Source organism: Cydia strobilella, chromosome 21 (assembly GCF_947568885.1).
Source record: "Cydia strobilella chromosome 21, ilCydStro3.1, whole genome shotgun sequence".
Classification (NCBI taxonomy): domain Eukaryota; kingdom Metazoa; phylum Arthropoda; class Insecta; order Lepidoptera; family Tortricidae; genus Cydia; species Cydia strobilella.
The window spans coordinates 9,658,560-9,673,669 of NC_086061.1; the positions used below are offsets into that span (position 1 = coordinate 9,658,560).

The window sequence follows — 15,110 nt, forward strand, 5'->3', positions numbered from 1 at the left end:
AAAACAATTCAACAACAAAAAACCAACTGAATATAGTAATACCTATACCTATACCTAATTCAAATATTCATTTTTCACTATAAAAAAAAACGTAAAGTAGGAAAATTAAAATAAGCTTTAGAAAAAATAACAGTAAATTTATCTTAACCCGTATTTACAAATACATTAGAGATACCTTCTTATGTACATTACACCATTTCAATTATACCTAATATATTTTGAAATTTTTAATTCGAAAAAATGTTTTAATTAAAATACCAAATTTGTATTATATTAAAAAGTTTACTATTCAAGGTTTGTGTCATGAAAAATGTCAAAAAAAAACTGCCCTAACTAAACAATACCGTCGGAATGATGCGATACATCAACAATTAATGATCAGCGTCTAGTATGTATATCAATGAAATCTCTTATGAAAATATAACTGTTAAAAGCAAAATGTTTCCTTAGATCAATAAAAGAACTCAAGAACCGTATACTTCAATTTATTTCCTACCTTTTCTCGGCATTTTGACCTCCTTATTAAGGCGTCATTTCTTTCCAATGCTCGATATAATTCCCTGTGCAGTAGACAACGTTGCAAGCGCGATCCTATCATTACTTGTGGAAGTTAGGCTCCTATCCTGATTCGTATGGAGTCGCTCGGCAGAGTTAAGGGTTGTTAGGGATAGTCGGTTGTCCGGGGTCGGGGCCCGTGTGGGCTTGGGCAGGCTGGGCAGAGTGGGCAAAGTGGGTAGAGTAGGCATGTTGGGGAGCGTGGGCTGCGTGGCTGGTGGTGAGGTGCGGAGTGCGGTGGGCTTTTGGTCGCGGCCGGCGCAAACCTGAAAAGAAACAAATTGATTTAATTATGTTTTAAAGATGCAATATCATTGAGTATTTTAGTGTATTTATTCGGTATTTGTGGCAGTTGTATAAATTACTCCCAACAAACTTTCTTGAGGCTTCGCAGGATACCACATCCGACTCAAGAGTGATTTCTCTAATTCCATCTTTCTCAGAAATAATTTGGTGTCACTTCAAAAATTTTTGTGATTACTACTGAAGCTCCTATGACTTTATACTTTGTGATGGATCTTCCAGTCGTTGACAATAACATTTTTGGATAGTACTTTGCGAGCCATATACGAGCGAACGGAGAGAGAGAGAGAATACTTCTCCTGCACAATTTTATCTAGTATTTATTGGGTATTGTGGGTATTTTATAGGTCTGGATAAATCGAGCCTGCCTGGGTAAATTGAGTCTGATGATGGCTCTCGCAATCCCTAAGGATAAGCCCCACAGTAACGAACTTAATTGCAACCCGAAGTCTCTTGCGCTTTGTAATAGTACCGAAGAAATTATCGATTTAAGCAAGTACTTGATGATTGTAGCCGCCGTGCAGGTCTCGACGACAAATAAAAAGACTTCGATTTGAAGTAAACGTGTAATCATATAGGTGCTGGTTGATTTACAAGGTACAGTTGACGTTAACGGTTAAAGGTGTAGAAGTGGTGGTAACAGTATGGTGGCTGATGCGAAAGTGCTTAAGCTAATTTTGAATGTTAAAATGGTAGTCTAAATTTAGGTGCCTCTAATTGGCCGCAATACAGGTTATGTGGAGCGCTCCTATTGTTGCATTTAAATAAGCCTCCGCATAGTAAGCGAGCCCGACGGCTGCGTTTTGCTACTGCATTATACACATAAAAGGTTGCGTTCGCAACAATGATGGCTCTCCCAGTCCTTATGCTGGCAAAAGGTCCAGCAGTATAATTAACAATGAACATGTCTTCTACGGGATTTTGACGTTGGCCAGTACATGTTGCGACATCCAAGTATAATTGACGACAGGACAGAAGAGAGATGAAAAAGAGAGACAGAGAAAGGAGATAAGGTAATATGAGCAAGTACCTGATGATGGCTCTCCCAGTCCTTATGCTGGCAGAAGGCGCCGCAGTACCGCGCTGAGTTGCACCCTGAGCAGGTCTCTTGCGCTTTGCGACCGCAGTTCCAGCAGCACTGGAACACATTGAGAGATATATTTAGGTGTATTTGTAGTTCTTTAACTTATCAGTTGAACTGCCCCACCAAGGATAACAAGACCAAGGCTCATTCAATTAAGTGGATTAAATTTTCGTCAAAATGTCCTTGCCTTCGCCCGTAGTCTGATACTGGTCGTTGGTAATAAAGTTTATTTAGAAATTTGGGACAAAAACGCTCAGATATTGACCCGTGCACATATGTGTCGTATTCAAGCAAAAGGTACCACATTGTCGCTTGCCATAAGGACGCGCTCACACGTTATTCGTATAAAGATACAAGCAAATTTCGTTCTTATGGTAAGCGACAATGCGCCTTTTACTTGAAAACGTCACATATACATATATAGACACAACACACAGGTCCTCACAACAAACCGGATTGATAGATATGGCGGCGGCCGATCGTAACTTCAGGCAGATCGTAATGTTCCTGTGTAATGTTTTGACGGTAGTCACATTAAACCAATAGATAGGTAGGAAAGGTTCGTTAGGTTGCTTCAGATGCCCGAAATAGGAGCCCCGCGTACTTAAAACTAGCATAGGTTATATCTTAGAAACTAAAACACACATTATGTCTGCTATGCATTTTGCAACCCCGCTGTGTCAAACCTTTAAGGACCACCCGACACTAGCGTCTCCCGAGCGTCGGCGTCTAGTCAACAGCTGCTCGACACAACTTTGGCCGTGTGCCGTCGCTCAAAAGACGTGTGGGGTGTCCTTTAAACACAATGGGAACTTACGTTCTGCTGTGGAGGGCTGGGCGCGGGCGCGGGGCTGCGGCGCTCCTTGCGCTCATTGGCCACCAGCTCCAGAGCGCGCGCCTCGGCCGCTCCCACCGCTCTTTGGAGCTCCACTAACGCTTGCCGCTTCACCTGACAACACAATCATTTATACATTTAATATACGCAGTTAAAATAGAGGTCCCACACTAGCGTTTTTTTGAGCGTCGGCGTCTAGGCAACTCTATGGCTGCTGCACGACGCAACGTTGGCGCAACTGCGCAGCGACGCCATTTTCCATAGCGCTGACTAGACGACGACGCTCAAAATAAGTATTACACCGCTTACTTGGTTCACAGCATCCTCTGCCCGTCGCCGTACCTCCGCCACCCTCTCCTCTGTCTGTCTGACTGCTTGTGCCATGATCTCGCTGGCAGCTCGTTTGATATCATTGCTTTCTGTGGGCTCTACTCCTGTCATAGAAAAATTACTGTTAGAGTAGTCCACTAAAAGCAAAAAATTCTTAAAGACGGCAATGTGTGTGTGACACCCCTAGCTGTCATTATTTTAGCAATGCACATGTGACACCCCTGTAATTATTAAGCAATGTGCTAGTGACACACCTCATTCTTAAAGTCAGCAATGCATAGGGGACAACCCTGTCATTCTTAAAGTTGGCAACGCATATGTGACACCCCTGGTATTTTTAAAGATCTAAACGCACTTATTTGTCCATTGTGGGCGCAAATATTCGATCTCTCATATACATGTAGTACTTTTCACATAGCTCGATGGGCACGGTGACAGCTGTCATCTATCAATACAAATTTGCGTTATAGAAAGTATGAATTTCGCGCATCTTTTTTCTATGGAACCAATTGGTTCTACACAACTAACCCCGTTGCTGCAGTATAGCCAGAGCCCGCTTCGTTTTCTCGACCATGCTGAGTATGCAGTTGAGCATCGTGTTTATGTTCTTCCACTCGTCATCAGACTTCAGCAGCGACGGGTTGAGTCGCTCGGGGAACGACGCGTTCATTGAGGACACGTCGCGGACGCTGATGCCGCCTGTGAACATTCACAGGGTTAGATTTTTATAGTTCGGGATCTTAGGGACACCCCACACTAGAGTCACAGGGCGGACACGCTATACATCAAAAATCACTTGCGTTTCTATGTGTGAACGGCACGTCTGTACACGCGTCATGGCATCATAGTGTGAGTAAGTTGCTTAAAAATAGTACTGAAAGTACGCCAGAAGTCCGCCAGATTTCTGTTGCGGGGCGAGGTAATTCGAATTGGAGCGGGGCGGTGCGTGGCCGTTCTGTATGATAATACTATTACTTATTCTGCGCTAGAGTTGCGCCAACGTTGCGTCGAGCAGCAGCCATAGAGTTGACTAGACGCCGATGCTCGGGAGACGCTAGTGTGGGATCTCTCTTAAGCCCAGTTCGAACTACGTTAGTAATTTAGTCAAGTGGCGAGTATTTGTGACTTTGCATGCCTAAAGGGTCCTTATGCTCCAAGTACAGCATAGACCCTTTAGGCATGCAAAGTCACAAATACTCGTTACTCGATTATATTACTATTAACGTAGTCCGAACTGAGCTTTAGTCGAATTCTATTGCATCTTTCTAGCCGTAGATTATATTTTACTTGAAAAAAAATAAAAGCGAAATTTCATCTCATATACAAAAAACTTCGTCACACATTTTGAGGACAAAAAACAACCCAAACAATATTCGGACACTTTCGCTAAATCCAACAATTAGCTCCATGCATGAATTTATTTGTATTTTTGGATTCATAATTTATATCGTTGGAACACCGGAAATGATAAAAATACTTTTATAAACCTTAACATTATTTTATTAAAAAATATTTAAAATGTTGAAATTTTTTGAGCGGTTGAAACGCTCATAATTTTTGGCGCGAATTCGACAGAGCGTGATGACGTCACACGTTGGGCGGCCCAACTGACGTTTGCTACTAATGACACTAATCTGTCGAACGCGTGACGTCACGTGGCGTTTCGAGCGTTTTGCTCACTAGCTTTTCGCGGGCAAATTTTTGTACTTTTTATTTATAATTTTAAGTAATTAAATGGTAATTTAAAAACGGAAATGCATTTGTAACATGATATAACGGTAACAAACATCCGAATAAAACATTTTTCGTTCAAATATAAACTTCATGCATGAGGCTAATTATTAAAGAGGGGACTTTACTCACCATCTCTCCTCTCAAAACCACCTTCTTGCCCTCCATGGTACCCATGGTAATGTCCGTAGTCGAACAGGCTGGCGTTGCTAGGGAGGGGATATAAGAAGGGGGAGGGATTGAGGAACAGGCTGGAGGGGGGAGGGCGCTTCGCGTGCGGGGGGAAGTCTTCGGAGCCGTTGGTTTGTTCGTAGAACCTGGAACAATCATCATCAGTCAATATTTACGTTTAACGCCGGGCATTTTCACCGGACTAGCGCAGCGTAATTACTACTAAGTAGGCGAACAACACGCGAACGCGATGCGGCGCGGGGTGAATCAGTCCTTTGATACCTATAGAAGTGTTCGCGAGTTGTTCGCCTACGTAAGACGCAGCGTATGGTATGTGGAAAGGTTAATGATTTTAGCAATTTGGAGGACAATTGTCCACACAACTTTTTAACCCTTAAAACGCGTGTGCGGCGCGTCATCGTGAATCTTGTCGCAATGCACAAAGGTTGATATTGCGCTGTGTCCGTGCGCGACAGTTGATGTTTTCGGCGGTCAAAGGTTTAGGATAATTTTGTTTCATTTCTACTCAGAAACTGAGACTCGGAACTCAATCTTTTCAAACTATTTTTTTTATTCCGTTACCATTTTTCGTAGACTGGGTGACGGTAAAAATTGTGATTTTAGTTTTTTACGAAAGGTTTTTTTTCTCCCAACGATGTCATCTTGACGCCGTCGACTATAGCATTTTTACATTGGTACGATGACAGCTGTGTGAAATATTAAACGATTTAGCATGCACAGGACAAAACCGTAAACAAAGTAATAATTAAAAAAAATGAAACACTAATGTTGTTCAACAAATCTATAAACTACATAATATAAATCAAAGTCGCTTCCTGCTGTCTGGATGGATGTCTGTCCCTATGTATGTTTAGATCTTTAAAACTACGCAACGGATTTTGATGCAGTTTACCTGCCATACGTAAATAACTATTACACTTCACAAAACATAACCCTTTCTTTCACAGTCGGCTAACAAAAGCATTCTCACAAAAGCCCTCAAAGTTTCTCCTACAATCGTTTGTTTTAATGCATTTGTTATGCTTTTTCCGAAACAACTGCCAAACGCCTATTAAAACTTCCAAAACCCTTTATCATGAAACTTTTTCCAAACAATAGGTAAAGCTAAGTTCTTATTCCATTGACTTAGAGTTCACAATCGGTTGATTTGTGGACGGTTTTGAATGAGAAAAGCAGAATAAATCGAACCGAAGACAATGCGGGAATAAGAGCGAATTACGCGCAAACAAAGATTTATGGACGTGTTACAAGCTAGATGAGACAGCGGAATGAAATGAGATTAAAATTAGTTTTTGGTAAAAATTTCACATTTGGTAGGTAGTGTAGGTACTAGCTTTTATCGCCGACTGTACTTTTCTTTCCACAGGCAACTAATACTTATCTAGACAATTCTAATTAGTATGCGTTGATTTATCGCAGAGTTTTCATGGCCACCTCCTGTCTCCATCATCAGATCAGATCCATGTCAACATAATATTGCATTGTCATCCGATTTACACATATATGCAAAATTTCAGCTCAATCGGGGAGCTCAAGTGGGTCAAATTTAGCTTCCAAGATTTGACCCACACTAACTAACAGGACAATTTAAATACTAGTAATAGCTTGTAATTCGGGCTTTTTACCTACCTACGAAAAGGATTATGATTTTAAATTTTATAGTTTGGCAAACGAATTTTTCAAATAAAAATAAAACTACTAATCCCTGTTTTTGGTTTAGATACATATAATACTAGCATAATATGATTTTCTCTGCACATGGTGCATATGCTGATAAGCGATTTACATTGAAAACTAAGTACTTACGTACCGTAAAACGAGGTGACTTTAGGAAAATTTGGTGTTACTTTGATAGTTTTAAATCGGCCATAAAATTACCATTATTCATTAGTTAGATTACTATATACTATTGATATTAACCTACTGTAAAAAATCTGGCATAAAAATATATTATGGCCTAAAGACTAACATTTCAAAGTCGCCCCTGCATTTGAAAGCCACCCCGTTTTACGGTAGGTACGTTATATAAAAACGCTTATCGCTTTCCTCTTAAAACTTGTTCACCTAATACATCCTGTATGTAATGGCAAATGATAAATCATCTAAACACGTCATAGGCGCCTGTCTGAGTCTACTGCAAATACTGAATGGTCGCTGGTCAAACAGCCAAGCCCAAAACGGTTGAGCTCATTATTTATAGTATTGTCTTCAGTTACCGCGATAGCTACTCATGAAATAAAACTATTAAAACGGATTATATGTATATATATATTTTTTTTATTTTCATTAATTGTATAAAACAAAATTAAGACTACTTATAAAATAAAACGATTAAAACTAAACCTACCTAAATATGTATATTATTTATAGTTGGTAGAAAAGCTGTACAACGCTGTTTAAAGGGGCCCACTGATTACCAGTCCGCCTGCAGTCTCTGGCCTGTCAGTTGTTCGACGCTGTCAACTTTTTGTTCTAACCGACAGGCCGATATCGTCCGGCGGATAGTAACACTCCTGAAGTTGCAGGTATCCATAGCCTACTAGCCGCTTACCATCAGACGGGCCAGCACCAGCTGATCGGTGCGTTTTCTTGAATTTATCGTATTTATTTTTCTTTTAATAAATATGCTCTACTAACTGTGTTTCGCTGTCATTAAGGTAAGTATAATGTATACAAATTATTGTAAGTATCACAATATTGTGAATATATTTAATTCCTGAACAGAATGACCTACAATTTTAAATTATAAACATTCCGTTAAGTTTTTCGTGCAGTGATGTCAAAAAATTGAACACTTGAATAATTGAATCTTGAGCTTACATTAATAATAAAAAATATTAATAAACTCTGATACACAAGATACAATAATCAAAATTTACTTTTTTAATAATTAACTTTCCAAATATTTTAAATTTCTTTCACAATCTGCGTCTAGTTTGAAGTAACCAACCAAGCGTCAAAATGCCACGATAAAAATGTCATATTTTCATAGAATTCTGATGTTTACAGTGATATTTACACACTTTGTCATTGCAAAGTCTGTAAAGTTAGCTTGGTCCTCTATTACCTACATCATTACTGTTATCGCTCCCGCTGCCGCTCATGACTCGAACCCCAACGTTCAGAGTTCGGAGCGCAATCGGTAAGCGATAAATCATGATCGGTCACACCTCCCGAGCGATTGTATGGTCAGCTCAAAACAGCGTTTAATTCACAGGCGATTTCCCTTATTGTTTTTGTTTATTTAACCGACTTCACAAGAAGTAGGTCATCCTCAGAATCCTTTTTTAGGGTTCCGTACCTAAAGGCTAAAAACGGGACCCTATTACTAAGACTCCGCTGTCCGTCTGTCTGTCACCAGGCTGTATCTCATGAACCGTGAAACAGTTGACAGACAGCTAGACAGTTGAAATTTTCACAGATGATGTATTTTTGTTGCCGCTGTAAAAACAAATACTAAAAACAGAATAAAATAAATATTTTAATGGGGCTCCTATACAACAAACGTTTTTTGCGTAATGGTACGGAACCCTTCGTGCGCGAGTCCGACTCGCACTTGGCCGGTTTTTTCGATAGAAAACGGGGTGCCTAGCCAAGATGCCAATATTTTGCATCTAGAGACGCTATCTGTCGCTCTATCGCAATATGTAAGAGTGATAGAGACAAAAAGCGTTTCATTGCCGTAGCTCAAACGATTGGCATCTTGGCTAGGCCCTCTGGAGTTTGTTTTATTCAGACCAGTAACTTAAATACGGTAAACTAAATCATACCTACTCATAATTTATCACCGTCGCGCTAACACCATATATTATATTATGTACTAGCCTAAATAAATAAAACAGACACAGCTGCACTATATAGAAGCTTAAACATACACAATAATAATATGTATATAAACATTTACATCCTATCCTTTAATCAAAGACCACCTCCTATAGACGGCACATTTTCAAGCGTAGTAAGAGTATGTCTAAGCTAAATCGCTTCACACCACTTAGTATCTGACGACAGGGACGCAGAAATACGTAGAAGTGAGATGTAGATATTTCTACGGTGTCTAACGTTGCGTCCCTGCCGGAAGTTACTAAATTCAGGAAGGTGTAACAGACTCTTAACTGGCGAGGCAAGCTAGCAGTAAGCCTATAAAAAGTGCTTTAAAAACGTTTAAAGTGGCCCTGCCAAAATTCGTCGCTCAGTCGCTCAGTTGCTCAGTCGGCGCAGAATCAGCTTAAGTGATTACTAATATTCACAATCAAACAAGAGCTTTTTGAGGGTTCCGTAGCCACAGAGCCAAAACCTGTCTGCCGCCCATTCGAAATTTATTAGTCATTTTACTTGGAAACTGTAATAAGATAAGATACATGTTTATTGATAAAATTGTACTAATTTTACACGTCAATTCAGCCATACTATAATATACAATGTCCACCATATAATTATAATAAATTTATAGTACATTACAATATATAATTTGTGTTCGTAGTTCTATTGATAAAGTTCATTATTACAATTATTATATCTTTATCTCAGTTTTTTATCTAATGTCAGGGCTTATTACACTTCCTTAAAATAAATTAATTCACACTGTAGCAACACAGGTCAAGCAACATTTTTTTAAATCTTATTGTAAAATATTTTATCGCTCGCCGTATAATATACATTAATATACATTAATGAAATTTATATCATATATATGTATAGTTTGTAAGCAGCTACTATGTTAAAACAAAATCTCAAGTAAGTAAGTAAGTAAGTATTATAATAGTGATTACAATAGTATGAACTGAATTTATATTTAATGTATTTTTAAACTTTACTTCGAGGTGGGAGTCACATTTGCCACTAAGATTTAAAAATTGCTTTATATCGATATTGATAGCACTTGAGTCGACATTTAATAATATATTATTTCCGTAATCCTTCCTGATTGTATGCGGCCCGTGTGTATGCTCATTCTAGTAGGAGCGATCTGTGCCTAATAAATCACTGGTTTTACAAATCGCCGGCACATGGTCCCGCGGCCAGCGCCTGCCCGTTTAGTCCGAGCAAACTTCTGATTGTTTGATAATTGCCACCAGATTTGCGGCAGGCGCTACTCGTAGCCTTAGATTTCTTGCTTACATTTTGTAAACGTTTAATTTTGGTTTAAATTATTTATTGAAATACGTAAAACAGAAATATTTGAAAAGCTTAGAATAAAAAAATTAATATATTATAATTTAAGCCTAACCAACAGCTGTTTTAGATTTTCAGAGAAAAACAATTACACCAGTTTTCGGTAAAATGGGTGAAACGAAATATTGTCGAGACATTTTTCGGCGAAATGAAAGGACGAAAAATTTCTAAGAAAGCTAGAAACTAAACGACAAAAATAAAGCGACTAATAATTCAGTTCTTACAAATTAAAATTAACATGAAAGAGCTTAAATATTATAACGTGACCTTTTTAAAGTATGTCTTTGTTTTTAAGGTCAATCAATTTTGTATTATTAGCCCATTGTCAGTCTGTACTGAATCATATCTTTAGGTATCTATTAATGCAGCTTATTTGAAATACGACCACGGCCGCTTGGCACATGCTTTTATGCAATTTCCTCCCCATCGAACGAACATGTGCGCGATAACGAGGGGGTAAATCGTGAAAACATCCCCGCCCGCGTGCCAAGCCGTGGTCAATAGTTCTTTATTGACTACTCTTTACAGACTATGGGCAGTATTCATTATTTGTAAGTGACATATGTCAAATAGTACATTAATTTGGGCCAATGAAAGTTCATTTACTATACATGCAATGCACTTATTCAAACAGCCAATATAGGTAGGTAGGCAATGTAGTTACTGGCTCTGTATTTCGCACAAACCTGATGATTAGTTAGCCTCGCAAGCGAATATATTATATGTATTGACGTTGAATTCTGTATCAATATTCAGTTAGCCAGACTTTACCAAACGCGCCGGTGATCGACATAAAAAATGTGTTAAACTTAAATATCTGATATTCAAGGCCTAGTTTTATTTTATTCCTACATTAAACCACTCAATCTAGTAATACAGGTTTCCCCTTTAAAACATTATTTAAATGACTCAAATTACGACCATTACAACAATTTTAAAGGCGTTTAGCGTAACGATTCGAAGCGCCTGCTAGTTTAGTATAAGCAATTAGCGAGATCGGAACTTTGCTATGATGTTCGCAGCAGGCGCTCGGTTTATAGGTCTGACAGATGGCGCCGATCGGTTAAGTTGGAACTATTTTTGATGTGAATCATTTGTAAATACGGCTAAGTTTGGAGTTAATATACAGTACAATTGTGATATTTTGTATTCCAGATTGGTGCTCATCGAGTCATCGCTTCGTCGCTCAGTCAATTACTTACGCATGTACACAACTACACATAGCTGCAAAAGTCCAAACCCACTTTATGAACGGAATTCATTAATCATGTGGGAATGCACTTTTGCAGCTCGCTGTACAATTCCTTCAGCTGTAGAATTTGTGACTACAATAATTGGTAGTAGTTTGTGACTACAATAATTTGTAGTAGTTTGTGACTACAATAATTTGTAGTAGTTTGTGACTACAATAATTGGTAGTAGTTTGTGACTACAATAATTTGTAGTAGTTTGTGACTACAATAATTGGTAGTAGTTTGTGACTACAATAATTTGTAGTAGTTTGTGACTACAATAATTGGTAGTAGTTTGTGACTACAATAATTGGTAGTAGTTTGTGACTACAATAATTGGTAGTAGTTTGTGACTACAATAATTGGTAGTAGTTTGTGACTACAATAATTGGTAGTAGTTTGTGACTACAATAATTGGTAGTAGTTTGTGACTACAATAATTTGTAGTAGTTTGTGACTACAATAATTTGTAGCTTTAAAGTGGCACCGATTCCATAATAAATGCAGGAAAGCCAATTGCGTTGGTATGGACATGTCATGCGCCGGGACAACGACCACCCTGTTAAAATCGCATTAAATATTGACATAAGTAAACAACCTAAAGGAAGCCCAAAAGCAACCTGGTGGAGAAACCTTCAAAGACTGTCAGAGAAAATCCCAGCTGACCCGTGTGACAGAGACGAATGGCGGAAAAATATTCAGAGGGTCGACCTCAAATGAAATTGTAAAAAGCACGGAGAAAGAGGAATAATTTGTAGTAGCAGTTTAGTAGAAGTAATCACTTTATTGTACACAACACACACAGGTTCACATAAACCGAATTTAAACTGTTGTGAGACATACTATCATTAAATAAAAAACACAAAACAACAACAAAACAAAAACAAAATAAACAAAACAACACAAAACAAGTGAGTCTGAATCTAAACGGTGAAATTATTTAATGTTAACGTTCACATAAAATAGAGGTACAAAGGCGAACTTATCCCTATACGGGATATAGAATAGTGGTAGTAATAGTATTTAGACCTTAGCATTCGAATTTCTTTGCCTTTGAAGTTTGTTTGAGTTTAGTCAGCCTAAGGGTGCTGACAGACAGGTTGCCTGCCGCCGACAGTCACCTGCACGGATTATTAATGGCGAGGAGTCGCTGACCCTCTATACTAATACGATGATACGAAGTTAAGCCTACTATTCTCACTAAAAGAAAAGAAAAAGTGGAAAGAGTGCAGCGCATTAGGTACCAGAACCCTTTTGTTTTGCAACACACAGCAAACTTAATACCTACCTTTTATTGATTCTTTTTGTTTTTTATTAGGGTTCCGTACCCAAAGGGTAAAAACGGGACCCTATTACTAAGACAGCGCAGTCCGTCTGTCTGTCTGTCACCAGGCTGTATCTCATTAACCGTGATAGTTAGACAGTTGAAATTTTCAAAGATGATGAATACAAAGATATTTCTGATGCCGTTATAACAACAAATACTAAAAAGTAAGCCCACCCTCGGTGGGCGAGTCCGACTCGCACTTGTCCGGTTTTTTATTTGATTTTTATTTTGGTGTTGCTCTTGTTTCTATTTTTGTTTGTTTATAAATGTGTATAATGTGGCAAACGAATAAATAGTTTATCTATCTATCTTTAAAGGGGATAATCTTAGAAACAAAGCTAGAAAAAAATGGGTGACCAAATGGTACAAATTTCAGATGTGACGAGCACGTCGTCTGTTGTGTCTACGCAGAAACCCGTCACTTAGGCATCTGAACCCCTAGTCACAGAATATATAATAGTACTAGGTACAGAAGATTCACTCCCTAACAAAACGCGACTACTACGCGCAAGGCGGCGCAAGCGCGTGCAGGCGTCCGTTCCATAGCGGTGTGCGGCAATTACTATGGCAAATCCTCAAAATTATGTTCTAAATAAAGTAAAAAAAAAAAAAAATGAGGCGGCCGCAGGTACTTGTAGCGACGCGACGAAATCGCGGAGTGAGACACGCCTGCCCTAGTGTACTTACATTTCATTCGATAACGTGTCGTGACGTACGAGTTTGCGTTAATTATGTCTCATTTTGTATAGGATTTAGAACAGCGTGCCAAGCGGGACGTTTCGGAAACATAAAATCCCATACAAAATGACACTTAACGCAAACGATAACGAAACGATATACAATTGTATACAATACTTTTTGTACGAGTCATCTAAAATAATACTTTTTCTACTATAAAACCTTAAACGATTAATGAAAATTAGGTAAGTATAAGTATCTCAGTAGTACAAAAGACATCAACGCGTGCATAATATATAAACAGGTATTACTCATGAAATAGTCGCGCGTTGGTGTCTTTTCCAATGGACCGCGGCGCGACGTGATTGGTCAAATCCATTTTAGTTGACTAAACCGTTTTAAAATGAATATTATAGTTGAGTTGGGAGCCCATACATGAAAAGTACCCAATTACAGTTTGTTATACGAAATTTTAATGCAACCATTACAGTCGACGAGTAAAAAAAAATTAATTTCCGTAGCATTTCGTACCTTGTCACAGTGAGTAGCAAGTCGCTAGAGAGTAGAGAACTCATACTATTGTCACTGTGACAAGGTACGAATTTGAATTGAAAATAAATTCCTTAACCGTACATGTGTATCCCTAGTATATTATTATTATTATAGATTTACTCACGGATCGCTGGCGCGTCTTTTCAGCGAGTCGCCGGGCTGAGCAAAGATGTCGCCACCGTCGCCGCCCGACTCTAGGATTAGGTGTTCGTGTGCGCGCACGTATTGCAGTGGAGTCTGGTAGAGAATAAACAGAATCATTAGTAAATGGACATCAACATAATATAAAACAAGTACTTAAGAAATACCACTAGGGTGACTCTTATAGTTATTGGCCACTCTTAACAATAAGACTTCTATTGCCTTGTTTCTTTCTGATTTGTTAAGTGGCCAATTACTATGGAGGGGCCAATAACTATAGCAGTCACCCTAGGTATATTATTGCAGGCGTCCGTAGGCTACGATGACTGCTTACCATCAGGCGGTTAAGCTCAGAACTAGCTTGAAGGGTACTCAGTTCGCGCATTTTTTAGAAGAATGTATGTGTACAAGTCTCTGTAAGCAGGGCAGGACATACGGCCCGAAAATAAGAACCCAAGAAGAACAGTCAACATGGAGTAATAGGCCGATAAAATCAGGCCGATCGTAATGTAATGTTTTGACGGTAGCCACGTTAAACCAATAGATAGGTAGGATAGGTTCGTTAGGTTGCTTTAAATGCCCGAAGGGCAAACTGTCCAGAAATAGGAGCCTATTATCGGGGCTCCGTCGACTCAGGGAACGAGACAATTAATTTCACGATTCACGATATGCCTAAGAATTTCATGGTCTGGCTAAGTTTACGATCGGCCGCCGACATATATGTACCTGTTTAGCCCTCCTGGCCCTGGCGTGCAGGTCTCTCTGAGCTGCTGGTAATAGGGCTCGCAGGAAACCTGGAACGGAAGCCCGGAGGGGGTAGTTGGTGCACTCTTGCACGCCTGTTTGAAACTCCTCGATCGTGATCGTTCCTGACTGCAAAAATAAACGAAGATAGGTTATGCTTATTATGATCACAGTAGGTACCTAACTAAAGACATATTAGACTTAGAAAAATAACAGGTAAACTGTCTTGTG

The 15,110-nt window shown here is 39.0% G+C and overlaps 1 protein-coding gene across 1 annotated transcript in view; it reads right to left on the reverse strand.

The window, feature by feature from the left end:
• Window positions 1–477: 477 nt before the first annotated feature.
• The window catches only part of LOC134750992 (protein CBFA2T3), a 34,947-nt gene continuing 20,314 nt past the window's right edge, over window positions 478–15,110 (reverse strand). Inside the window, exons 4-11 of the mRNA XM_063686296.1 lie at window positions 14,862–15,008; window positions 14,119–14,231; window positions 4,971–5,155; window positions 3,636–3,806; window positions 3,087–3,211; window positions 2,760–2,891; window positions 1,889–1,996; window positions 478–821 (exon numbers count right to left, since the gene is read on the reverse strand). Coding sequence (XP_063542366.1) covers window positions 531–821; window positions 1,889–1,996; window positions 2,760–2,891; window positions 3,087–3,211; window positions 3,636–3,806; window positions 4,971–5,155; window positions 14,119–14,231; window positions 14,862–15,008 — 1,272 coding nt within the window. The 3' untranslated portion in view covers window positions 478–530. The remainder of the gene's footprint in view (window positions 822–1,888; window positions 1,997–2,759; window positions 2,892–3,086; window positions 3,212–3,635; window positions 3,807–4,970; window positions 5,156–14,118; window positions 14,232–14,861; window positions 15,009–15,110) is intronic.